This window comes from Lactuca sativa, chromosome 5 (genome assembly GCF_002870075.4).
Source record: "Lactuca sativa cultivar Salinas chromosome 5, Lsat_Salinas_v11, whole genome shotgun sequence".
In the NCBI taxonomy this organism is placed as follows: domain Eukaryota; kingdom Viridiplantae; phylum Streptophyta; class Magnoliopsida; order Asterales; family Asteraceae; genus Lactuca; species Lactuca sativa.
The window spans coordinates 56,036,608-56,063,724 of record NC_056627.2 but is presented as its reverse complement, the minus strand read 5'-3'; the positions used below and the strand labels follow the sequence as shown (position 1 = coordinate 56,063,724).

General features: G+C 40.3%; 1 protein-coding gene across 1 annotated transcript; it reads left to right on the top strand.

Moving 5' to 3' along the window:
• Window positions 1-24,450: 24,450 nt before the first annotated feature.
• On the top strand, window positions 24,451-25,818 carry LOC111915616 (UDP-glycosyltransferase 89B2). Its single transcript, XM_023911257.1, has one exon. It carries the CDS (start codon window positions 24,451-24,453, stop codon window positions 25,816-25,818), a length of 1,368 nt encoding a protein of 455 aa, XP_023767025.1.
• The last annotated feature ends 1,299 nt before the right edge of the window (window positions 25,819-27,117 follow it).

Below are 27,117 nucleotides of genomic sequence, written 5' to 3'. Positions count from 1 at the left end.
TTTGACTTTCGTTAACTAAGGTTGACTTTGTTTTTCAAGATTTGAAATTACGGGTTGTCACGATATCTGAAACAATCATGTATCAGAATATCAGAAAACGTTAAAGAGGTAATCATGTATTTTTACCTTCAAAGCATATTAAAATTTGCTTATGGTGTATGTCATTTTTTAAGGTTGTGCAGATTTTTTTTGCTTTCATAGGATGAATATGATTCTCAACCTCATTGAATACAATTTACAACTGAGAGTACAATTGATCGCAAACTATCCCTCCCCATGGATATTTTGCGACAAAAAAAATGCACAATTAATTTTTTAAAAAACATTAGTAATGATAATTATAAATTAACGACATGGTACATTTTGAATTCATCAAGGTTGGATACCAAAGCCAAAATTTCATCTTTCACAAGCTGACGAGGAAACCTTCCATTGAAACCCTTCTCTAACTGAGAGTACAATTGATCGCAAACTGTGCCTCCCCACTAATAACTCATTAATCAATATGTCATGCACATCAACGCCAAGATTGGAATCAGAGCCACCAAAATATTCATCAAACTGGAAGTCGTTTACAAGACATAATTCTCTCTTCCCGAAAGTCAATTCGTACCCCTCGATCTCAAAAATCATTTCCTTTGCTTCATTATGAGGGTCTGCTACAACTTCTATGCAAAACACGTAATGCAGAAGTGAAGAATCCCCATCTACCACCATAGGAATATCTAACCACATACCAAAACATGTCTTTAGAAACATAGCCTCGCGTGGTGGTCTGTCCCTAAATCTTGCAAGAATATCCGTAGCAATTATGGGTTTGCAAGATAGTGTAATTGATGCATCAAAAATCTTGTCATGCTGCAAATAAAACTAAACAAATTAATTTTAAGGTAATTCAAAAGTTTAAATGGTGATTCAGAACGAAATGTATTATCTATGTAAACTTGATTGACTAGAATTTTGGTGTCATCCAATCACACACATGTAACTATACATCAAGGATAAACCAATAAAAACTTGATTAACTCTTATATCACATCTGCCTTTTGCCTGATTTCTGTAGCAAGATAAAAGACATCAAAAACTCATAATAGTTTATTAAGTTCTTGCGTTTTGGTTCATCAGTGTGCTACATTCAGCAACAAACCATCCTTATGAGTATGACACCTATGATTGTTCTATCATAATTCATTTTTACATATTCCACTTTACTAATTTTTATATGCTTTCAATATTTCGTTATGTTACAAGAATATACTACTATTACAGTTACAGCTCGCCTTAAAATGAATAGATGAAAAAGAACATAGAAACTTGTTGCATCTAGTACAATGTGGATTGATATAATCAGTGTAGTCAATTGGTATTTTTAACTAGTGAATACTATTATTGCCATACATATATTCATGTGTCCAACTAGACCTCGCTACAAGATGTTATACCCGAAAAGAAACGAGTATATGAAAATGTTAGTATACGAAAGTGACGAGCCTTGTATACAACAATTAAGAATGAATTGGTCAACATTTGTTAAGTTGTGTCGTATGCTTGAGATTGATGGCGAGTTAAAGGCCTCTAGGAGTCTCCAAATTGACGAACAAATGGAGATATTATTTATGTTTTGGCCCACCATGTGAAAAACCGTGTGGCGAAGTTTCAGCTTCATAGATTAGGAGAGACCATTAATAAACATTTCAATAATGTACTCAATGTTGTTATTAGATTGGAAAAAGAATTGTTTAAGAAAACCGAGCCTATATCAGAAACTTCAACCGATGAAAGATGGAAATGGTTCAAGGTACATGATTTTGTATATAGATTTTTCTTGGTTAGTATTCTAATTCTCATACATATTTAATTTTATATATAGGGATGTTTAGGAGCAATAGATGGGACACACATAAGTGTACATGTACTAGAGGCAGACAAACCTAGATACATAAACCGAAAATGAGAAATAACAACGGATGTACTTGTTGCTTGCACTCCTGATATGCAATTCATTTATGTATTACCAGGCTGGGAAGAATTTGTTACGGATGGTAGAATACTACGTAGTGCAATGCTTCGAGAAATTTGGATTACAAGCTAGTAAAGGTAGCTATTATCTTGTTGATGTCGAGTATATGAATGGAGAAGCATTCCTCATGCCACTTAGATGACAAAGATATCATCTGAATACTTGGTTGAATGGTCATGAACCAGAAAAGGCTGAGGAATATTTTAACATGAAGCACTCGGCGGCAAGGAACGTCATAGAACGTTGCTTTGGGGTATTAAAAAGATGGGCTATACTTAGAAGTCCATCATTCTATCCTATTCAGACACAAAATAAAATTATCCTTACGTGTTGCCTTCTACATAACTTTACTAGGTGTAAGACCCATGTATTATGTAAGTTAATTAAAAAATTAAATATAAAGATCTAAATATTTAAGAACTTTGGATTTATAAGAAAATAAGAAAAATAATGAATTATTAAAATTGATTTTTTTATCTTTTAAATTTAAATAAATAAACAAAATAAACTAATGAGCCTTAATTTGAGAATTTTGAAATAAGAAGGTAAGTTTATTAATGAAATTGGTATTTATTTATTACTGCATTTATTGTAATTATTATATTAAATTATTATGTGAAATGTATTACAATAGAAACCTATAAAATGACACGTGGAAAAGAAATTAATTCAAAATAACCACAAAATGACATTTGACAAATTGAATGATAGTGTGACATGTGGCAAAAAAAAACTTCATTTATTAGAGTAGATACGGAAGGAATTGCCTTATGATCCACATGACGATGATGAAATTATTGACACAAACAACGATGATGACGATGTAGATCTTGGATCACAAGGCGAACACATAACAACAATTAGAACATCGAATGAATGGACAACTTTTAGAGAAAACTTGGCTAAATCAATGTTTAATTCTTGGAGATCTAGGCATAACTGATTTATCATTATTGTATTAACTACATTGTGATACATTTTTATGAAATTTCAGTAATATTCTGTTTTCAGTTATTTTGTGTTTACTAGCGACTTCTTATACATTTAATAAATGTTATTATAGTTGTTTACATATCATTATTGTTACTTTTCAAGGTACGGAGGCACAAGTTCATAGTGATAGGGCCCAAGAAAAATAAAAGGAAGTGGAACGACATAGAAGACGAGAAACTTGTTGAAGCTATGTTTGATATACTTAATTTGGGTTCTCATTTTAAATCTAACAATGGTTTTAAGCTTGGGTTCTTTGGTGTGGTGGAAACCTGACTTGTAGTCCCACTTCTCAACTTTGGAATAAAAGCAAAGCCGCATATTGAATCACACATAAAAACTTTGAAGAGTGATTGGTCATTTGTGCGTGATATGACGACATGGAACAACATAAGTGGTTTTGGATGGGATTATGAAAATTTTATGCTTGAAGGTCCTCAATAACTGATCCACAATTATTTTTGAGGGTAAACTATACAGATGGTCCCTATGGTTTTGGGTAGTTTGCACGCTTAATCCCTAACATATTTTTTTTAGCTCGGACGGTCCCTATTATGTATTTTGTTGCACGCTTGGTCCCTATCAGAGTTAAAAAGACTTTATTGCCCCTGTTCAATTTTTTCTTATTAATTTATTGTTTTTTAATTATTTATTAATTAAAAAAAATTTAATTATAGTAAAAAGAAATTGAAAAAAAAAATCAAAATAAGAGAAGAATATAGATGCACGTTGTCATCATCCCTTCATCCCCTTTCTTTTTTCCCAAGGGGGTGTTTGGGTGAGCTTTTTCTCTTTAAAACTCCTTTTCACAAAAGTCCTTATTGACTTTTAACTTTTGCCAAAAGAAGTTTTAAAAATATGTTTGGAATAACTTTTAGCCTTTTACCTTTTAAAACCCCAAAAGTCACCAAAAGTTAGCATTTGTGACTTTTAGAAAAGGAGTATTTTCTTCTTAGCCAAAAGCTATTCTAAAAGAACTTTTAAAGTTCCCAAACATCTTATTAAACTTTTTGACTTTTTCAAAAAGAAAAAGATAAAAATTCGTTTTAAAAGCCAACCCAAACACCCTCCAAATTCCCTGATAATGTCGTCATTTCCATAGGGCATCACCTCATACCCAGCCATCGAAATCACCTATTCTCCTCTTCTGCCAGAAACAATTGCCACGTTCGTTCCTCTTTGTCTCCGATATGTAATAGATCTTCAAATCAGGCGACTTTTCCCTTTCATCTACACTCAACCCTACACCTGCGCTGATCAACAGATCCCACCAATGATTTGCACACACGCCATGACCACAAAATCCTCCTGAGTCCTGACAGTGACTATCGACTACATTCTTGTTCAATCGGTGTCATCTCCCACCACCACCACCCACCCTTTCTCCATCTCTATTGTTCATAGCCACCTATATCCCACCTACATTGATTACATATCAGAAGCAGAACCCTCTATTAGTTACATCTCAAGTACATTCGATTGAATCCAAATTTGCACACTATCTCCATCAATTACATCCCAAAAGCGGAGATCTCCGACAGTGGATGTGATGTGGGTTTCTGTTCATCGCAATTTAGTATGGGTTTCACCAGAGAAGTTTTACCCATATGAATTGTCGATTTTAATGGAATAAGAGGTTGGGTGAATCATCAGTTTTAGTGGAAGGGCTTGTCAAATGTTGAAAGTCTACTGTCGCCCCCTGATATAATCAGTATATTTTCAATTGAACATGTTGACTAAATATGGTTGTAGATGTTCATTGAAGATGCAGATTGAAGAAATAAATTATTTAAACGTTATCTGATGTGTTAGACACACTTAACAACTATTTCTTTATTTGTTAACGAATAATCTTTAATTCTTTGATGTTGTAACGTGTAAATTGTATTCCTATAAATAATAAAACTCTCCACCTAATTTGGTGTGATGTGTACCATTATCATAGTATCTAGAGCAAATTAATCCCACCCTCTTTCTATTCCCATTCCCCTGTCGTTCACTCTTTCTTTCCCATACTTTTCAGTTTCCTGGATCTCTAATCTTACCATGGCTTGTAACACCCAAAATTAGAAAGACCAAGAAAGGAAAGAAAACCCTAAGTCAAAGGGTCAACTCGTCGAGTCTAAGGAGGACCTCGATCAGTCCGAGCGAGATCTGGTTCGAGGAGTAAGTGACCGACTGGGCGAGTCGGAGAATGGACTCGGCGAGTCTGGTTTGCAGAGAGAAACCCTAAATCTGGGACTTTGGGCACTATTTAAACATCTCATTCTCTTCCTTAGGGTTCCTTTACAGCTCCTCCCATCCATAATATCGAACCCTAGACACCATATACGTTTTTGAGCAAAGATCTAGCCTTGGTGTTGTGATTTGAAGCTTGGAAGAGAAGGAAGTTCATAGTGGTGCAAGAGGAAGCCTTGGATCCAGAGGGGGTGTGACTTTTCGGAGCATTTGAAGGTAAGAAGTCGTTACCTTCACTCTTTAGCATATAGTTTCCCTTTTTGTCATGAGATTTGGGGCTTTTATGCCATGTTCTAGAGCCATTTCGAGTTGGAGCTCAGATCTGAAGTTGCTACTTCAGATCTAAGTGTATTCCGACCAAGAGAGTCATAAAGCATCAGTCTTGGGGGTGTAGGTGATGCATGGTTGTCGTAAACCCGAGTATGGAGTGTTTTGGGCCTAGTTCTCCATAGTTACACGTAAAGTTTGCACCTTTACATGGGGAATAGGCTTTGGAAGAGTAGATCTACATTTTGGAGTCACTGCATGACTCAAAAAGCCTTTGAATGTATGAAGGACCGAATAGACTCGGAGAGTCCTTCGAGTGGACTCGGTGAGTAGTATGAAGATTAAGAGGAACTCGACGAGTTGGATGAACAACTCGGCGCGTCTGTTGAAGATTGCCTTGGACTCGGCGAGTCTGTTCTTGGACTCGGTGAGTCAAGCCGCGAAACCCCAAACCCTTCGAGTTAAGACTCGAATCATTGAGTCGAGTGGAGACTCCGTGAGTTGGACAGGACAAGACTCGGAAATCAGTGGACTCGGCGAGTCATGGAATGACTCATCGAGCCGAGTCACGAATGGAAGGACTCTGAGCATATGAACTCGGTGAGTCAGTAGGCAGACTCGGCGAGTAGGGTTGATCTGGAAGGTTGAATTTGACCAGGACTTTGACTTTGACCAGAGTTGACTTAGTTGACTTTTGGAGAACAGTTAAGCATAGTGATATATGTTTTGATATTGGTAGCTCGGGGAGCTAGTGGAGCAGCGGTTCAAGGAACCATCGGTCAGCATCTAGAGGGGTTATCAGCAAGATCAGCAAGTGTAGGTGAGTTTCCCTTTTGTGTGGATGGGTCTACGGCCATAATGCCGACCCATGTAGTTATGAGTATGAAGACCTGTGGGTTAGCCCTAGGCATTGTTTGTCAGTATGATATTTGGGACCGAGGCCCATTGATAGCGGGTGGGTGCCCAAAGAACGGTTTACATGATAGAGTATACTTTTTGTCTGTGTGATACATATATGTGCTTGGTAGGGAGGTGAGTGTGGGCGAGGTCTCGTATCTCACCAACAGCAGAGATGGACGATGTTCCATATCACATTAGCAGCAAAGTAGGGGCGAGGCCCAGGTTAGGGAAAGGGTGAGTGTGGGTCAGGCCCGTATCTCACTAATCAGTAGGAGCGTGGACGGGGTTACATGACTCATCAGTTGCAGGACATGGGCGAGGCCCAAGACAGGCAAGGCCTTAGAACAAGATTCGGTAGTATATGTTTAGTTTATGTGTTGTGGTATCTTTATGTGTTAGTATATGTTGGCGGGCGAGGACAAATGACATGCAAGGCCTAAGTGAAACAAATATGTATCTGAGCGGGGCTCGTAGCCAGGTGGGGCCTGGAGCGACAGGGCCATTATAGCGGGCAAGGCCCGAGGTTGGGGGCGAGGCCCAGGATAGCGGGCATGGCCCAATATGTGTTGTATGTGTTTATGCATGGTATGTGGTAGGTTAGGGGAACTCACTAAGCTTCATGCTTACGGTTTTCAGTTTTGGTTTCAGGTACTTCCGGTAGCGGAGGGAAGAGCTCGGGGTGATCGCATGGCACACACCATAGATTAGACAGCCTGGGATGTTTTACTCTGATAATGAACATATGTTTTGGAAATTAATACTCTGATTATGTTATGGATTGATAATTGTGTTTTAAGTAATGTTTTATAAAAGAAATTTTTAGTCTTGAATTTTGGGATGTTACAAGTTGGTATCAGAGCCTTGGTTTGAGGGATTCGGACATACTCTCGGGTGTGTCTGAACTCCAACTAAGGAATTGGTATAGAAGTTTTCAAAATGAAAAGACAGTTTTGTAAAAAGAGTTTTTAGAAATAAAACAGTTTTAGAAAAGCAAAGAGAATTCAGAAAGAAAAGAACTTTGAAAAGAGAAAGGGGGTGTGGTGCATGCAATCAGCCGAGCTCAAGTAAGTACCCCAAAATACCCATACGAGTTTATGTTATGATTATCAGTTAATAGAACAACATGCTAGATTAGGACTAAGGATCTAGGGAGGATGCCTTATGTGCCTGTTATATGTGCTTTTGAGCTCCATGATAGTGCTGGTTAGGCAGTAGTAGGATAGTCTGTTTAGGTTATGCCTGAGTTTATGAGCTTGTGTTGCATGCTAGTACAGATTCCTGACATGGGATTATGATTGCTTGAGTATGTTATGGTTAGATTTTCCCTTATCTGAATGCTGCTTGCTTTGTGCATTGTGGGATTCTGATTGATGTGAGTTAGCCATTAGGTGGATACGTCACGTCACATGTGATCAGGGTTGAATAATCTCAGAATGCTGGATTTGGCCCTATTGCGCAGCTCTTGTTTGAGTCCAACCGTTGTAGGGATGAGTCTTTTAATCGAAGGATTATCTGAGCCTCCCACATGTGATGGTATCCAGGTGATGGCTAATTGGCATCACAAGGATGCCTTCAGCGGCTGAGGACTAGTTTGGTTTGAGTCAGAGGTTTCCCTAGGGTAAGCCTAGGATGAGGTAGTGCTGGGAGCAGTAGTAGTAGAAAAGGGACCTGGTGGAGTTGAAGCAGTTCTTGAGGAAAGTACTGATAGATGTGGAAGGTAGTATGTGCCTGTACTACTGAAAGCAGAGGATCTGTACTCGATTCGGGAAAGGCCGAGACAAGACCGGGAACCTGGTGGTGCGTGTATTTGATCTCGCAGTAGTGATAAGTATTCTGATAAGTGGTTGTATTATATTTTCAGCATGGTGACGTTGCGAGAGAGACCAGTGGGCGGATCAGGCGCCAGAGAGGGATCAGACTCAGGTTCAGGAGCCGAGCAGCTCGAGGAGCGGATGAGGGAGTTGATATCAGCTGAGGTTACGCGCAACATACTAGACCAGACTCCTGTGATCTTTGGCACGGTCAAGGAGGATATACTGGAGATCTTGGATGACAGGCTGGGAGCCTTCCATACCGAGATGATGGCTTTGATGGGAGCGCGTACTTTGACATTCCGAGAGTTCAGGGCTTGCGGGGCACCAGATTATCATGGGGCTAGGGACCCCATTGCTAGCAGCAGATGGTTGGTTGATGTTGCCAACGCATTCCGTACGAGCCGGTGTCCCAAGGGGGACAAAGTCAGACTCGCCTCCTGTCTTCTAAAGGACAGAGCGTCGGATTGGTGGGAGGAGATTGTTCATGCCATTGGTGACGATGCCGCGTTGGACGTGATGACATGGAGCGATTTCTCAGTCAGGTTTAGGGCTGAGTTTTCACCGATTATTGAGGTGTAGCAGTTGGCACGGGAGTTTCAGGATTTGATGTAGACTACTGAGACTGTGGCGGAAATCACCGCCAAGTTTAGGGAGAGGGCCCTTCTTGTTCCACAGTATGTCGCGGATGAGGAGATGAAGAAGGCCTGGTATCACGAGACGTTGAGGGATGACATCAGGTAGTTTGTGAGCAGGTCCAGCTGAAAAACGCTGGAGGATATGATCGCTCGGGCTAGAGAGAGAGAAATCGATTTGGAGCAGATCCGGAAGAGGAAGTCGGATGAGATTCAGACAGTCACAGGTTCGGGCAAAAGGCCCAAGGGATTGGATTCGAGATCGAGGGATTATCAGGACCGCAGCCGGTGCGGGAAGTGTGGCAGGACGCACGGAGGTGCGTGCAAGAGTGGTAGCGGTGGCGATTCTGGCTGCTTCAAGTGCGGCCGGACTGGTCATTTTAGCAGGGATTGTATTGTTACCACCATACAGGGATCAGACTTGATATGTTTTCACTGCAATCAGCGGGGCCACAAGGAGGCCCAGTGTCCCAGTTTGCTTTCGGCAGGACGGGTGATGGCACCTGCCCCTGCAACCTTGAGGATCACAGATGGCCGTCAGGGCCGAGCAGAGGCGCCTGCGGTAGGAAGCAGGGCTTTTCAGATGACTACCATGAAGACACGTGCAGCGTCGGACGTTGCAGGTATGCGAATTCCGTTTTCTTATTTCTTTATGCATGATTATATTGTTATGTTTCTGCATCACTATTGGTATGAGTATTTTTATTTTGTGCGGCTTGCTTGTGATTTAGTTATATGCCATCTGCATACCTTGGATATCTAAATGGTAGTTAGGGGATGTGCCCTATCGAAGAAGGTCACTTAGGATGCAGTAACTGTAGCATGTCTGTGTGGGACTTGGTATGTCTCGCTAGTTCGGAAATGTATTGTTTTAGAGATGGACTGGTTAGATCCCTAGCTATGGTAAGCTTGGGTTCCTCAGAAGATTGATTATGGGATGGTAGCAAGGATTTGGAATTCTTTTTCGAGCATTGACGAGGGAGGTGTAAGCCGGATCGAAATGGAGGAGAACCCTCCGAGTGTGCAAGGGTAAGAGCGCGCAGATCCAGAACGAGTATGCGGTCTCTAAGAAGGAAAGGGAGTGGCATAGCGTTTGATGGATTGAAGAGTTCAGGGTTGGAAGTTTAAGAAACTCCCCATCAGTTAGTGCGTGTAATGGTAATGGTTAGTACGTGGTTGGGAATTCAGGTTGGAGGATCGCCTGTAGGACTCGAGTGAGTCGGAACAAAGATCTTGAGGACAGTTAGCATGGGATGCTTTCGTGTTAATAGTCAGTGGTAGAGTCAGAATGTAGAGCATGGTAGAGCGGCAAAAGGGCCGCAACATTCTCCAACAGCAGTCAGAGATGGAAGGTGTTGTAAGACTACGGGTAAGTCATAGCATTCCCTAGTAGCTCCCTTAGCGGAGCTGGGGCGAGGCCCTTATCTCCTAGTGATCAAGGTAGGGATCAAGGATGGGTAGTGGCTGAGGATAGCAGGGAGCTTGCCTGTATAGCCCTAGAAAGGTGAGACCTTGGGAGAGGCCACTCCAGGATCTAGTGGGGTGGGACCTGTGGGCGAGGCCCGTATGTGAGTAGCAATGTAGGTGAGACCTGAGAATAGAGTTGCTCAGTAGTATGGTTGGGTGAGACCCGTGGGCGAGGCCCGTGCGAGAGTAGGTAGACAAGTGAGACTAGAAGGATAGATCACTTAAGGTTATAGGCGGGTGAGACCCGTGGGCGAGGCCCGTGAGTTTTAGTAGCGCAGGTGAGACCTGGTAAGGACCTTGGGGTCAAGTTAGGGGATCGAGGATCCCAGGACTTGTAGCGCCAGAGTGGCAGAGTAGAGAAGGCAGTATTAGATAGCCTAAGTTTCTTCGGAAGTTGCTGGGAGCGACTAGGAGTTCGTGTTGGGACTAGCGACCGATGGGAACCGGTAATCCATATATTGATAGATCAGTAGGGACCAGGGTGGTCTCGGTTCATCTGGAAGGCGGATAAGGGACAACAGAGATTTTCAGTCAGAGGCAGTGATGGTAGGCAGTCTATGGTGGAAATTTAGTTAGTTGATCGAGGGGTGCTCAACACTAAGTTGTAACTGTGAGAAGTGTCTGGTGGACACTGGCGGTAAAGACCCGTACTGGAAGTAGCAGGGGTAATGGAGTTGGTGAAGGATAGGACCTTCACAGTGACAGATGAAGTAGTTGGTTATGGAACGCTGCCTTGGAAAGGCCAGCAATCGCACAAGGAAAAAAGGGGGTGAACCCCTAGGGTGTTCATCATAAGTACTCGGGGAGTATCAGAAGGTTTGTTAGTTGAGTAAGTTGTTTTCCCAGAATGTTCAGGGTCAAGGTTGACCTGAGATTATTATCCACAAGGATTAATGTCAGTCAGAATGACCGGGCGAAAGGCTAACGAAGGTAGTCAGCGGATGTTAGGTCAACCAAGAAGAATGTTGACAGCAGATTGTAGGGCGATTGGCCGTAGAGAAACTTCGAGGACGAAGTTTAGTTTAAGTGGGGGAGAGTTGTAACACCCAAAATCAGAAAGACCAAGAAAGGAAAGAAAACCTTAAGTCAAAGGGTCAACTCGTCGAGTCTAAGGAGGAACTCGACGAGTCCGAGCGGGATCCAGGTCGAGGAGTAAGTGACCGACTCGGCAAGTCAGAGAATGGAATCGGCGAGTCCGGTCTGAAGAGAGAAACCCTAATTCCAAGACCTTGGGCACTATTTAAACATCTCATTCTCTTCCTTAGGGTTCCTTTACAACTCCTCTCATCCAGAATATCGAACCCTAGCCACCATATATGTTTTTGAGAAAAGATCTAGCCTTGGTGTTGTGATTTGAAGCTTGGAAGAGAAGGGAGTTCATAGTGGTGCAAGAGGAAGCCTTGGATCCATAGTGGGTGTGACTTTTCAGAGCATTTGAAGGTAAGAAGTCGTTACCTTCACTCTTTAGCATATAGTTTCCCTTTTTGTCATGAGATTTGGGGCTTTTTTGCCATGTTCTAGAGCCATTTCGAGTTGGAGCTCAGATCTGAAGTTGCTACTTCAGATCTAAGTGTATTCTGGCCAAGAGAGTCATAAAGCATCAGTCTTGGGGGTGTAGGTGATGCATGGTTGTCTTAAACCTAAGTATGGAGTGTTTTGGGCCTAGATCTCCTTAGCTACACGTAAAGTTTGCACCTTTACGTGGGGAATAGGCTTTGGAAAAGTAGATCTACAGTTTGGAGTCACTGCATGACTCAAAAAGCCTCTGAATGTATGAAGGACCGAATAGACTCGGCGAGTAGTATGAAGACTAGGAGGAACTCGACGAGTTGGATGAACAACTCGGCGCGTCTGTTGAAGATTGCCTTGGACTCGGCGAGTCAAGCCGCGAAACCCCAAACCCTTCGAGTTAAGACTCGAATCAGTGAGTCGAGTGGAGACTCAGTGAGTTGGACAGGACAGGACTCAGAAATCGGTGGACTCGGCGAGTCATGGGCTGACTCGGCGAGTCGAGTCGCGAATGGAAGGACTCTGAGCATATGAACTCGCGCGAGTCAGTAGGCAGACTCGGCAAGTAGGGTTGACTTGGAAGGTTGACTTTGACCAGGACTTTGACTTTGACCAGAGTTGACTTAGTTGAATTTTGGAGAATAGTTAAGCTAAGTGATATATGTTTAGATATTGGTAGCTCGGGGAGCTAGTGGAGCAGCGGTTCAGGGAACCATCGGTCAGCATCCAGAGGGGTTATCAGCAAGATCAGCAAGTGCAGGTGAGTTTCCCTTTTGTGTGGATGGGTCTACGGCCACAATGTCGACCCATGTAGTTATGAGTATGAAGACCTGGGGGTTAGCCCTAGGCATTGTTTGTCAGTATGATATTTGAGACCGAGGCCCATTGATAGCAGGCGAGTGCCCAAGGAACGGTTTGCATGATATAGTATACTTGTTGTCTGTGTGATACATGTATGTATCTGGTAGGGAGGTGAGTGTGGGCGAGGTCCCGTATCTCACTAATAACAGAGTATGGATGGTGTTCCATATCTCATTAGCAGCAGAGTAAGGGCGAGGCCCAGGTTAGGGAAAAGGGTGAGTGTGGGCCAGGCCCGTATCTCACTAATCAGTAGGAGCGTGGACGGGGTTCCATGACTCATCAGTTGTAGGACATGGGCGAGGCCCAAGACAGGCGAGGCCTTAGAACAGGATTCGGTAGTATATGTTTAGTTTATGTGTTGTGGTATGTTTATGTGTTAGTATATGTTGGCGGGCGAGGCCCAGTGACTGGCGAGGCCTAAGTGAAACAGATCTGTATCCGAGCGGGGCTCGAAGCCAAACGGGGCCTGGAGCGGCGGGGCCGTTGTAGCGGGCGAGGCCTGAGGTAGGGGCGAGGCCCAGGATAGCGGGCATGGCCCAGTATGTGCAGTATGTGTTTATGCATGGTATGTGGTAGGTTAGGGGAACTCACTAAGCTTCGTGCTTATGGTTTTCAGTTTTGGTTTCAGGTACTTCCGGTAGCAGAGGGAAGAGCTCGGGGTGATCGCATGGCACACACCATAGATCAGACAGCCTGAGATGTTTTACTCTGATAATGAACATATGTTTTGGAAATTAATACTCTGATTATGTTATGGATTGATAATTGTGTTTTAAGTCATGTTTTATAAAAGAAATTTTTAGTCTTGAATTTTGGGACGTTACATGGCTTCTTCTTCTTCTCATGATCATACCCTCTCCCTGAATACAATCCTTCATCTGATAACCAATAAATTGTCATCTACCAATTATCTTTTATGGAAAAATCAAATGATTCCTCTCCTCACTATCAGAATATGTTGGGCCATGTTGATGGGTCTCTTCCCGCCCCTGCTCTCGTGGTTCTCACTGGATCTTGTCTGATCAGCAAGCAATTATTTTCCTCCCCGCATCTTTAACTGGAGAAGCTTTTTCCGAGATTGTTGGCCTGTCAACGGCTCGACAGATTTGGGTTGCGCTTGAGGTGGCTTATAGTCACTTCTTTGTTGAAAGAATTCAAAACCTTCGCGATCACTTGCGCCAATTCTCTAAGGGAACCTCCGCTTAGTTTGGAAGGAAATTCAAGAGCATTTGTGATCAACTTTCTGCTGTTGGTCATCCTGTCGATGAATCGGACAAAACCCACTGGTTTTTGTGTGGCCTTGGTCCGACTTTTGAGACCTTTTCTACTGCTGGTCAGGCCTCTCGGTCCCTCACTACTCTCCGAGATCTTCTTGCCCAAGCCGAGGCACATGAGTTATTTTTGCGCTCTCTACATGGACTGCTTCCCCATCAGTGACTTTTTCTGCTGCCTCCCATCCACCCACATCTCGTGGTGCTCGTAGTGGTCGTTCTTTTTGGGGTGGTCGTGGGCGTGGGCGTCATCCTCCCCATTGTAAATTATATCGAACCAATGTCCACTATGCTAGTGCATGCCCACATCTCTCCTCATATGCCACTCATAAACCCAGATCAGATGTTGATTTAGCCAAAGCCTTTCATGCTCAAATGTCATGTAACACCCAATACCTCGGACTGGTTTGTTGACTCGGGTGCCACCAATCATATGGTTTCTTCCATGGCATCCGTTTCTCAACCTATACTTTATGTTGGAAACTCTAAGGTTGCTTTTGGAGATGGTAATGTTCTCCCTATATTTCATATTGGTCAATCTATGATTCGCAATAATATTAAATTGCGGGATGTTCTAGTTGTCCCAATGATCACCAAAAATTTGTTGTCCATTAGTAAATTGACTACTGATAATAGCCTGGATGTTTTGTTTTCCCAACCTCATTTTTATATCCAGGATCGAGCAACGAAGCAGGTTCTAGCAACGGGGCGATGTGAGCAATGATCGTATGTTCTATCCAATAAACCAGCAACATTTATGACCGTTGCTTGTTCGAAGTTAAGAGCATCCTATGAGCTTTGGCATTCCCGCTTGGGTCACGTTTCTTTTGATACTCTTTCTCTTATGAATAAATTAGGTCATGTTTCAGTGACGTCTTTATTACCTTCACCCATTGTTTGTATGCCTTTCCAACTTGCTAAGGCGCATCGTTTCCCTTTTGAACCTAATGAAAAACGTGCTTTACATGTATTGGACTTGATTCATTGTGATTTATGGGGGCCATCCCCGGTTACTTCGGTCGATGGTTATCGTTATTATGATGTTTTTGTGGATGATTTTTCTTGTTTCATGTGGTTTTATCCGCTCAAAACCAAGTCTGGTTTCCATGTGGTTTTTGGGGCCTTCATTAAGTTTGTTCAAACACAATTTTCATCTAAAATTAAAATATTTCAAAGTGACAGGGGCACATAGTTTTTGAATCGTCATGTACAACGTTTGTTTGAAGATAATGGTACTTTTCACCGTATTTCATGTCTGTACACTCCACAACAAAATGGTCGGGTGGAGCGCAAACACCGTCATATTATAGAAACCGGTCTTGCCATGTTATTTAATGGGCATGTTCCGTCTTCTTATTGGGTCCATGCTTTTCACTCAGCTGTTCATATTATCAACCGGCTTCCCACTCGGGTATTAAATAATAAATCCCCGTTTGAGGTATTGTTTCTTCGGGCTCCATTTTCTGATCATTTTCGCCCATTTGGATGTCAAGTCTACCCTTACTTAAGGGACTATGCAGAGCACAAATTATTGCCACGTAGCCTTCCTTGCATATTTCATGGCTATTGTGCCCAATACGAAGGATATGAATGCCTTGAGCCCGGCTCCTCTCGCGTGTTTATTACCCGACATGCCAAGTTTGATGAGCTTTTTTTTTTTCCATTTGGCAGCATTTCAGCTCGAGCTTCTGTTCATGATCTTCATTTAGTTGCTTTTTTAGACGATACATCATTTTCTAGTCCACCGTTGGTCCCTTTTTCAAGCCCGCCTCAACAGCCGACTGCTCCTTTCACTAGTTGTGGGCTTTGCACTTATCCAGCTCCTGTCACCGAGGCTCTCGATCGCTAGAACAAGCCCAATCCTCGAAGCAAGCCCAGTCACCAGAACAGGCTCGTCACCCGAACGGGCCCCGCCCTCAGAGCAGGTCCAATCTCCTGATCCGAACCGGTCATCCACCGATGCGCCATCATCGTTCTCACCAGATAACTCGCCTCCTGCTGTTTTGTTTGATGAAACGGAAGCACATTCACCTCGTTCTGCTCCTTCACGGGCTCCACCTATTAGCCATTCCATGGTTACACGGGCCAAAGCCGGGATTTTCAAACCAGAGCATCGAGTGGATCTTGCTCACACTACTAAACATGGTTTATATCATGCCTTATTTGCTCAGCATGATCCGATGACTTTTTCTTCTACCGCTTCGCAATCCCACTGGATGACTGCAAAGAACGCTGAAATGAATGCTCTATTGAAAAATCATACTTGGTTGTTGGTTCCTAGACCTATGGATCGCAATGTAGTCGGTTGTAAATGGGTGTTTCGAACTAAGTATCATTCTAATGGCACTATTGATCGCTATAAAGCTCGTCTAGTTGCCCAAGGCTTTAGTCAACTTCCGGGTGTTGATTACTCGCATACCTTTAGTCAAGTGGTGAAAGCATCCACAGTGCGTGTTGTTTTATCTTTGGCCATCATTAATGGTTGGTCTCTTCGTCAGCTCGACGTCAGTAACGCTTTTCTTCATGGTACCCTAACTGATCCCGTTTACATGGAACAACCACCGGGTTTCCATGATTCTCATTTTCCCAGTCATTTGTGTCGTCTACATAAAGCTCTTTACGGTCTTAAACAGGCCCCACGCGCTTGGTTCATCGTCTAAGCACCATTTTGGTTAGCACTGGGTTTGTATGCAATCGGGCTAATCCTTCTCTGTTTGTGTTCAAATGTGACTCGTGTGTGCTGTACTTATTGGTCTATGTCGACGATTTAATTTTGACCAGAAATGATGACACTGTTATTCGCTCCATCATCAATCGCTTGCACCACGAATTCGCGATCAAAGACCTCGGTCATTTAAATTATTTTTTTGGGATTGAAGCCACTTACACCATAAATGGTCTATTTCTCAGTCAAACAAAATACGCTCATGACATTCTTGAACGAGCAGGTCTTCTTGATGCTAAACCAGTCTCAACTCCTCTTGCCTCTAACACAGCTTTTGTTACCGGTGGTGATGCTTACTCGGATCCTTCACATTATCGATCCCTTGTTGGTGCTCTTCAGTATTTGACGATCACTCGTCCGGATATTTCGTATGCGGTCAATCAAGTTAGTCAATTCTTTCAAGCCCCTATTATACCGCATTATCAAGCAGTTAAACGGCTTCTGCGATATGTCAACGGTACGCTTTCTTTTAGACTATCCTTTTCTAAACTGTCATATACCACGCTTGTGGGTTACTCTGATGCTGATTGGGCTCGCTGCCTCGAGACCCGTCGTTCCACTTATGGTTACTCGATATTCCTCGTGTATCCTGGAGTGCCAAGAAACAACCTACTGTCTCTCGCTCGAGTTGTGAGTATGAATATCGAGCAATGGCCAACACTGCCGCGGAAATTATTTGGCTCACTCATTTGTTGCGAGAACTTCATGCGCTACCACCGAACCGTCCGACATTGCTATGCGATAATCAAAGTGCCTTGTTTCTCACTCAAAATCCTGTTTCTCACAAACGTGCCAAGCACATTGATCTTGACTATCACTTTATTCGTGAACTTGTGTCATCTGGTAAACTTCACACCAAGTTCGTTCTGACCAAGCTTCAAGTGGCTGATATTTTTACAAAGAGTTTACCACGTCATCAGTTTGAGTTATTTCGAGAAAAGCTGTGCATTGGTTCGCCACCGTTCCGCTTGAGGGAGGATGTTAGACACACTTAACAACTACTTATGTATTTATTTATGAATAATCTTTAATTCTTTGAGGTTGTAATGTGTAAATTGTATTCCTATAAATAATAAACCTCTCTACCTAATTGGGTGTGATGTGTACCATTATCATGATGTAATCAGTGATTGCAGATGTCGTTTGAAGCAAGATACGCCACCATATCCATCATCGCCTCTCCTTCTACCTTTGATTTTGAGTTTCCAGGTTTCCATTGAATGCTCTGATTTTTGTTGCTTGTATCTAGGTTTGACTTATATGTTGCTGGCAGAACTAGTTGGGGATGGGAGGAATACGGTAGTGGAAAGAATGGTGGGTGGAAGTGGTGTCGGAAATAGTCGTTGCGTTGGAATCTATTGGGCAGCGAGGATATAAGATCTGTAGAGAAGGGGATGGAAAGTGATCGGAGAGGATGGTAGGGGCGATGGAGTTCTTAAGGGAGATGATGACAAAATATTAGGATGAGTGGGACCCACAAGTCTTAAAAACCATTTAATAAATAAGTTACTAATAAATTAATAGTTAAAATAATAATCTTCAAGGACCATTCGTGTTGACGGGACCAAAATCGAAACAAACACAAACATCAGCGATAATCCTAGTAAAAATTTCTTTATAGGGACCGATCGTGCATACTATCCCAAACCATAATGACCATTTGTGTAATTTATCCAAATTTTGAAGTATTTTTTAGCTAAATTTATTGTTTATTTATTTTTGGATTTTTTTTCTAAGAACATAAAAACGCAACAAAATACAAAATAGAGGGGCAAAAAATTGCCTCATTACTAGGACCTACGTCTTGTATTTGGAAAGAATTGTGCTAAGGGAATAAATACTCAAACAACAACGGATGTTATATCTGAGATAAATAACGAACAACAGGAGCCTCATGATTGCATGTAGGGATGAATATTAGAACCACTAGAACCGAAACCGGCCCGTAACCGAAATATCTAATTATAGCAAAAGCGGTCTCGTAACTCACTCATATGAAGTTGAAATTACTTGATTTTTTTCCATAATGTAATTTAGTGTTTTTACATCATTTTAAACTATAAAAAAAAAACATATTTCGGTTAAATATTGAATCATATACAAGCCCATAAAACAACATATCAATGTTGCGTTTTTTTTATATATTTATTAATGTTTTAACATGTTTTTTTTATTCTGCCTCAGCTTTTAAAATACCGTAACTCACTAATATGAAGTCGGAATTACTTGATTTTTTTTCCAACATGTAATTTAGTGTTTGTACTTCATTTTAGACGGTAACAAATCATATTTTGGTTAAATATTGAACCATATACAAACCCCGGAAGACAACGTATCAATGTTCCGTTTTTTTTTTTCCATTTTAGCATGTTTTTTTTTTATTTTGTCCCGGTTTTTAAAATACAGCAACTCATTCATATGAAGTCAAAATTATTTGATTTTTCTTTCAACATGTAACTTAGTGTTTGTACTTAATTTTGGACCATAATAAGAAATATTTAATATTGACTCATATACAAGCCCTAAAAGACAGCTTACCAATGCTACATTTTATTTTAATGTTTTTTTTTGTCTTGGTTTTTAAAATACTATAGCTCACTCATATGAAATTGGAATTACTTCATTTTTTTTCCAACATTTAATTTAATATTTGTATTTCATTCTAGCATGTAAAAAGTCATAATTTAGTTAAATATTGAATCCGATACAAGTGGAAAGATAACATATCAATGCAGTGTTTTTTTTTTTTAATATGAAAGTTTAATTGCCTTTTATTTTTTGGAAGCCAACTAAACTACGTGTATATATTATGAATTGCATCATCATTATTTTCACCTTATTTATAATTGGTTCTTATTTGAAAAATAAATGAAAAATCGGGATCGGAACCGAAACCGACGGTCCGGTTCCCGGTTCTTATAATATTGCAATACCGGTTCCGGTTCCGGTTCGGTTCCAAAGCTAATCCCTAATTGCATGCAAGGAAATGGAAATTGGTTAGAGGATATAGATGTGGATGTTGCAGTGAATAGTCCTACATATGCTTTGTCGAAAGAAGATTCAAGTACACAACGAAAGAGAAAAAGAAGAAATAGTTGAGATCCTTTGATGAACAGTTTGAAAAATTCGACGGATATAATTGGTTCAAAGATTGATAATGCAACAAGTACCTTTAATGTAGGTTTTGGAATCGAGAGAGACAAGGAAGAACTACGTAAAAAACTTTATTCTGAAATGAAAAAGGTTGTTCATATGCTTTCAAAGAATGATGAGTTGATGGTAATCTTCTTTACCGTCGAGGATGAAGACAAATTTGGATGGGTAAATGACTTGTTTGATGATGATGCTTGACGTTATTTACATGATTTTTTTTTGATATTGCGGTTTTTTAAGTTATGAACGTTATGATCATTTTTTTTTGTTAATATTGGTTTGACTTTGATATGTTTTCATGAAATAAGAGTTTTTATTAATAAACCATTATGTTTATTTGATTTTTTTGTTATAAGTGTTGGTGATTTTAGTGTCACAATGTCATTTTATGTAACTGGAATTAGCATGTGAGTTAAGGGCTTCTTAATTTGTTTTCTAATATGTGTATAGGTTGGTGCGGAGTACACGCATGTATAAGATCAAATTTGGTAGCCGGTTCGACGACTAGTCGGGGGTCCGGGGGGCAGCGCTCCTAGCGGGGTCCAAGGGGCAGAACCCCGGGCCGGGTTTTGTGGCAGCGCCCCAAAACCTCTCTGAATTTTACATATGGTAGCCGGTTCAACGACTAGTCGGGGGTCCGGGGGGCAGTGCCCCTTTGGCGGGGTCTAGGGGCAGCGCCCCTAGCGGGGTCCAAGGGGCAGAGCCCCGGGCCGGGTTTTGTGGCAGCGCCCCAAAACCTCTCCGAATTTTACATATGGGTAAATAGTGGGTTATACCGATTCTTGAGGGTGATTATGATAAAACTAACGAAACTCGTTAGCTTTGGTAACCCTAAATCCTCGTTAAAATCCGGATTACCTTGACTTGTTTCCAGAGGAACCCATAGCGGTCCAACCCTAATGAAACCCTAATATCGTTTATTATATAAACGACTCTTCTTTTTAGAAGAGTGGGATGATCTTAAGCTCTCATTTTTCATCATACTTTCACATAATCCTCTAACATATTAGCTTACGATTTCTGTGCCTAGAATCTTAAGTGTCCACTTGGATTATCCTAGACTGATTTTCTTGTAACCCAGACATATGGTAGAAATATCAGTTCAGAAAGTGATATCACGATCCAAGTTCATATCTAGATCTCCGCCACAAACCCTAAACTTCCCTACAATAAGTTCACTCTTTATTACACTAAAAGTTATAACTTTTGACTAGATAATCTTAAAATTTATTGAATTCTATGAATTTTATGTTGGAGGGTATTTTGTCATTGAAAATTATTTTCATTCTATTCCTTTTACATACCAAACAACATGGATGAATGATTTCGTTCCATTCCCTCAAAATAACCAAACATGTCAATGAAATGGTAATGAACCATTTCATTACCTTGTCCATTCCATTACTTATCAATTCCATTCCACCCGACCAAACACAAGTTTCATTCATATTTCCAACAATAATGTCTAAAAGTGATGAATTGATAACATATGTCGTTAGAGAAAGAAGACGTGAGGTTGTGTCTAATAGCGTGAACAAGATGAATGGGTAGGGCCATGGTTGTGTGTAAAGCATTGAAAGGCGATAAGAAAGAAAAAGGGTGTCATAAACATCCATCGCAGTGGTTGGTAGTGGTTACCGCCTTAGCGGTTATAAAAATATATACAAGGCAAATTAGTTATTTATTTTAAAAAGTTATCAAACCAAAAAAAAAAAAAATCAATAATCATATCTTTTGGAACAAAAAAAACCAAAGAAAATGACATTTCATACGGACCATTCCAGCCGTTTAGTAATGTCAATTTGAAAAATACTCATGTTAAATTGTTGTTTCTTCACTTCTTGTCCCTCTCCTTTAGCTTCTTGCCTTTAGGTTGAGTGTTTAATAAAATATGGCGGTTTCCAAAAAAAAGTAATGTCAATTTGAAAAATAACCTACTATTACATTTGACATATTATTATACAATTAAATAAGTTAGTAATTATATATGATATTTACCTTTAACGATAAATTGGTAATAAGAAAGTTTAACAGTAAACACCATGACATAAAGTACCGGTATGAAAATAAATACTATCCTGCCAACTGACAAGGACAAGTTTTCTTGCTCATGTCATGGGCTCCTAAGGTTTTACGAATTGGCTTATCAAGAAACTAGTTTATAACTCGTGAGAACCACGGTTATAAAATTAATTAAACTTTTATATTAAAAAATCAAAATTACTAATCAATTATTTTAAATAAATTATTACTTAAGAGATATTTTTTTAGTTATATAGAATTATAATTATTGATTTAAACAAATATGTGAAGTTATATCACCTTATAATCTGTATTGATTTTATTTTATTTTTTTAACTTAATGTTATTAATTTAATATAATTAAAATGAAAATTTTTAAACTTTGAAATTTAGAATGGAGAATCAATTATTAATTTAATGTAATTAGAGTGGAAAATTTAAAATTTGAAATTTGAAATTGATAATTAATAATTTGACAAGTGGCATGATATGTTACATATAGTTATTAATGAGAAATTCTAATAGCGTGACACTTGTCAATAGGAGAATAAACCTATTCATTTATTAGAATATGATTAAAAGACGTTATTGTTTGGAAGATTACGATACAAATTAATATTAAAATATCAAATATCCAAATTTGATATTTAATTATTTGTCAATGTAAAAATAATATAGAAATAATGTTGGATTGGAATGATTAGACCCTAAAATCTAAATATCGAGGTTTGAAGTTGCTTTGGGCAACAGTTGACATGATCCGAATTCCAAAAGGCCGATAAGGTCAAAACGATCGGACTTATGGACCCACAAAAGAAATTCAATGTCAACTCGTCCACTTGTTTCCTCCCTCTATTATCAATTCAAGCATTATTTATATAGGGGTAAATTATACCAACAATTCCTTGTGATAATGCGAGAAGTCATGTTTAGTTTCTATTTTTGAAAATTAATTCATCCGTCATTCGGGTTGTTTTTTCTTGCATGTTTAGTCCATCCGCACATAAAAAGACTATTTTACCTTTGTTTATTTATTTTTTGATTTGTTTATTAATTATTAATTAATAATCTATTAAAAAATTGTTTAATTAAATATAAGCACTACCACCACCATTATTATATCTCTTATCTTCTTTCTCAACTACAGCAACCACCACTTATCACCACCAAAATCCACCACCTCTCACCACCAGAAACCACCATATGTCACTCCTATTTCTCTCCCACTTCCTACCACCATTCACCTCTAGCCACCAGCCACCTACGGTGCCTCCACCTATCACCGCTAACACCTCATAAACAACCGCTAGTCGACGACAACTAGAAACAACCATCTACTACCACTTAACCAAACCAAACCAAACTTGAAACCCTAGGTGGCATTTAAAACCCTAGGCGTGGTGTTAATGAAACCTCAGATCGGAACCCAGATACAGTGAAGGCGGTGATGTTCCAACCCTGAGACGATAAAGGTTCGAAGCAACTTACCTCTGAGGAAAAATGGTACACATCATCCTCCAGATCTGTGATCTTTAACGAACTACCACCTTCTTCTCCAGATCTGACAGTCCACCGAACAACCACTTCAAGATCTGCAAGCTTCAACGAACAGGTTTTCAAGCGAACAGATAGTGACAACGAATGTGTAGATTTGAGATGGTGTAGATATGAGACAAAGAAGGGTTTCAAGAAAAGAAACAATCACAAAGATGAAGGCGACGCCGACGGAGACGAAATGGTGTAGATCTAATGAAGAGGTCACGTTCTTCGACGAGGCGGCAATCACGACAACGTGACAATTCCAAAGAAGGTGCGGCGTTTGTGAACAATGAAGCTTTTGATGGTGGTGGAGACAGAGATTCAGGTGGTTTTTTAGGGTTTTAGACAAAGATGTGAGATGGTGGTAGGTGATGGCGGCACACCGGAGATAGAGGTTTTGGTGGTGGTTCATATATACAGCGGTGGTGGTGAATATTCCCGATGATGGTATAGAGAGAGAGAGAGAGAGAGAGAGAGAGAGAGAGAGAGAGAGATTAAATTAAGAGTTTTAAAAAGGTGTGACCATATTTCTTTTTTTATTAAAAAAAAATAACGTTAAATTAATTGGAAAAGAAATAGACAAAAAATATTATGGTCATTTTATATCTATCATGGACTAGATGCGCAACAAAAATGTATGACAGACACAAAAAGTACAAGTTTTATGCAAACGAGAAACATCGGAATTAATTTTTGAAAATATCGATTAAACACGTTTTCTAACATTTACACGAGGAACAATGGGTATAATTTACATTTTATAAAGAACAAACGTGAGCACTGACGTCACTTCATCGTTCATACCAATGTAATTAGCTTCTAAATAATTAATTAACAAATGGACATATTTAGTAATTTTAAGTATTCAAACGAACCACGACAAAACATCTTAATTAACCAAGATCCCACGTTCTACCAAATACCAATCTATCCAAAAGGTGAGCAAACAGCACACGGTTTCAAGCATTAATTCCATAACGTTTTTTAAGTTATAAATATCCAACTCTCTCTATTCTTTTGACAGATCATCATACTTTTAAACATGACTCACTCAACCAACACAAAACATTTACTAGTCTACCCGTTCACTGGCTCCGGCCATATCATTCCCTTACTCGACCTCACCGATATCCTCCTCCGCCGTGGCCTAACCATCACCGTCGTCATCTCCCCCGTCAACCTCCCACTACTCGACCCTCTCCTCTCCTCCCACCCCTCTTCTCTGCACAAGCTTCTCTCCCCTGATCCTGAAATCAACCCATCATCTCCTCACCCCCTTATCGGCAAAATAGTTTCCACTCAAAAACAGTTTGATCCCATCGTTAAATGGTTCAGATCCCACCCTTCGCCGCCGGTGGCCATCATCTCTGACTTCTTTCTCGGGTGGACTAATGAACTCGCTTCCCACCTTGGCATCCAGCGCGTGGTGTTCAACCCTTCAGGTGCTTTTGCTTCTTCCATTATTCAATCGATGTGGCGTGATGTGGGTGAGAATAAGAATAACGCCAACAATGGTGTCGATAAAGATGCTAGCTCCTTGATTTCTTTCCCGGAAATCCCTAGCTCGCCGGAGTTTCAAATGTGGCAGTTGCCACCGGTCTCACGTAACTTTATAAAAGGAGATCCTGATTACGAGTCATTTAGAAAAGGAATGTTGGCTAATATGACTAGTTGGGGGGTTGTGTACAACACATTTGAAGACTTAGAAAAAACCTACATGGACCACATGAAGAAACAAATGGGTCATGATCGGGTTTGGGCCGTTGGCCCGTTACTTCCTAGAGATGGTACCGCTCGTGGTGGGCCAAGTGTGGCGCCACCTCATGAGCTACTCACGTGGTTAGACAACAAAACAGATGAGTCTGTTGTGTATATATGTTTCGGAAGCCGAACCACATTAAACGAGAAGCAAATGAGTGCATTAACGGGTGCACTTGAGCTTAGCAATGTTAATTTTATTTTGTGTGCAAAAGGAAGTGATTCAGCGTTTAAACAACGAGTGGGTGATCGAGGGTTCATAGTCGAAGGATGGGCCCCACAGTTGGCGATATTAGGACATCGGGCTGTAGCGTCATTTGTGACTCATTGTGGGTGGAATTCCACGTTGGAAGGAGTTTCAGCGGGTGTGACGCTGCTGACGTGGCCAATGGGTGCTGACCAATATGCAGATGAGAAGCTATTGGTTGACGAGTTGGGTGTTGGGAAACGAGCTTGTGAGGGTCGACCTGATAATGTGCCAGACTCGATTGAGTTGGCTCGGTTGTTGGATGAGTCGTTAAGTGGGGAGATATTGGAGCGAGTAAAAGTGAAGGAGCTAAGTCAAGCAGCTAGCAAGGCAGTCAAAGGAGGAACATCAATAAGGGATCTGGATATGTTCGTTAAGCTTATTAAGCTTATATGTGAGCTCTAAATTCTCGTAATTTAAGCGGCAAGCATGACTGAGAAGTAATTTAATAAAAAGATATATGATTATTAATCATAATTTTATATATGCGCTGCACACCCCTTATACACATAATTTTATTATAGATTAAAGAGTTAATAATAGTATAATTTAGATTATTAGTTCTACACGTGATAGTTTTTATAAAGTATTAAAAACTCAAATAGTTGTATCATATGTTAGGTTGTTTAAGGTTGAACCGCCACATGTAGGGATTCTACCGGTTCATACATACTATCAAACATATCAACATATTTGTGAACTTGTTATTTAGTTAATAGAAAGGAAAATGTCACTAGCACAATAAAGTTATGTCTTTGGCTAGATTTGGTCATTGAACAATTTTTTTGTTCAGTTAGTACTTTTAACAATTTTGCCGTTAGCTAGCCTACGTGGCAGGATGATGTGTAAGGGAAGCTGATTTGGCACTGCTCCAAACACATTACAGCAGCCTCCATTATCATGATGTGATGACCTCTAAAAACTATTTTGTTTCAGTTTTTGAAGATTAAAATAGATAACTACCTTTTGGGTTTTCTTAAATTACTATTTTGTTTCATGGCTTTCAGTGGTGGTTGTCGTCATGTTGTTCATTTATTCCACCATTGGTCTTGGCCTTGAAATTAACATATAGTTTATTCTCTTTCGGTCAACAGAAAAATGGCAAAGTCAAAGGAAGTCTCACTCGTATAATGTGGCAAAGCCTTCAAGCATCTGGAGCCATTGCCTTTGCTTATTCTTATTTCCTCATCCTCATTGAAATCCATGTAAAAATATAATATGTTTAGTGAATCAATACTTACAAATGATAAAAGGTAATCCGAGATCTAAATATATTTTCCGATGATCTTTAGGATAGGCAAAAAAGAAAACGATGAAAAAACAACATTAATAAGCGTAGCAACAACCACCCTCTTCTGCATTTACGGTGGATACATGTGAACCATTTGAGCTCCAACGAGTTGGAATATCAATCCATTTTATCCTAAACCATAACCTTTAACCAAAACAACGTAATCAATGAAGTCAGTTCATGTTAAATAATATAAATTGGCTTCCACGCATATTCTTTTTTCCTCCATAATAATCATACTAATTAATACCTCTTTCATAAATGTGGACAATCTAAACGCTGGAACGAGTTAAAATTAAGGAGTTAAGCCAAGCAGCTATCAAGGCAGCGAAAGAAGGAACATCCATGAGGGATTTGGGTATGTTCACCAAGCTTCTTGGGATCTAATAAGAGCAGCTATATGTGTAACTGTG

What these genes read in the sequence shown, in the direction of transcription:
- LOC111915616 (XM_023911257.1), top strand. Translation starts at nt 24,451, where the DNA reads ATGACTCACTCAACCAACACAAAACATTTACTAGTCTACCCGTTCACT.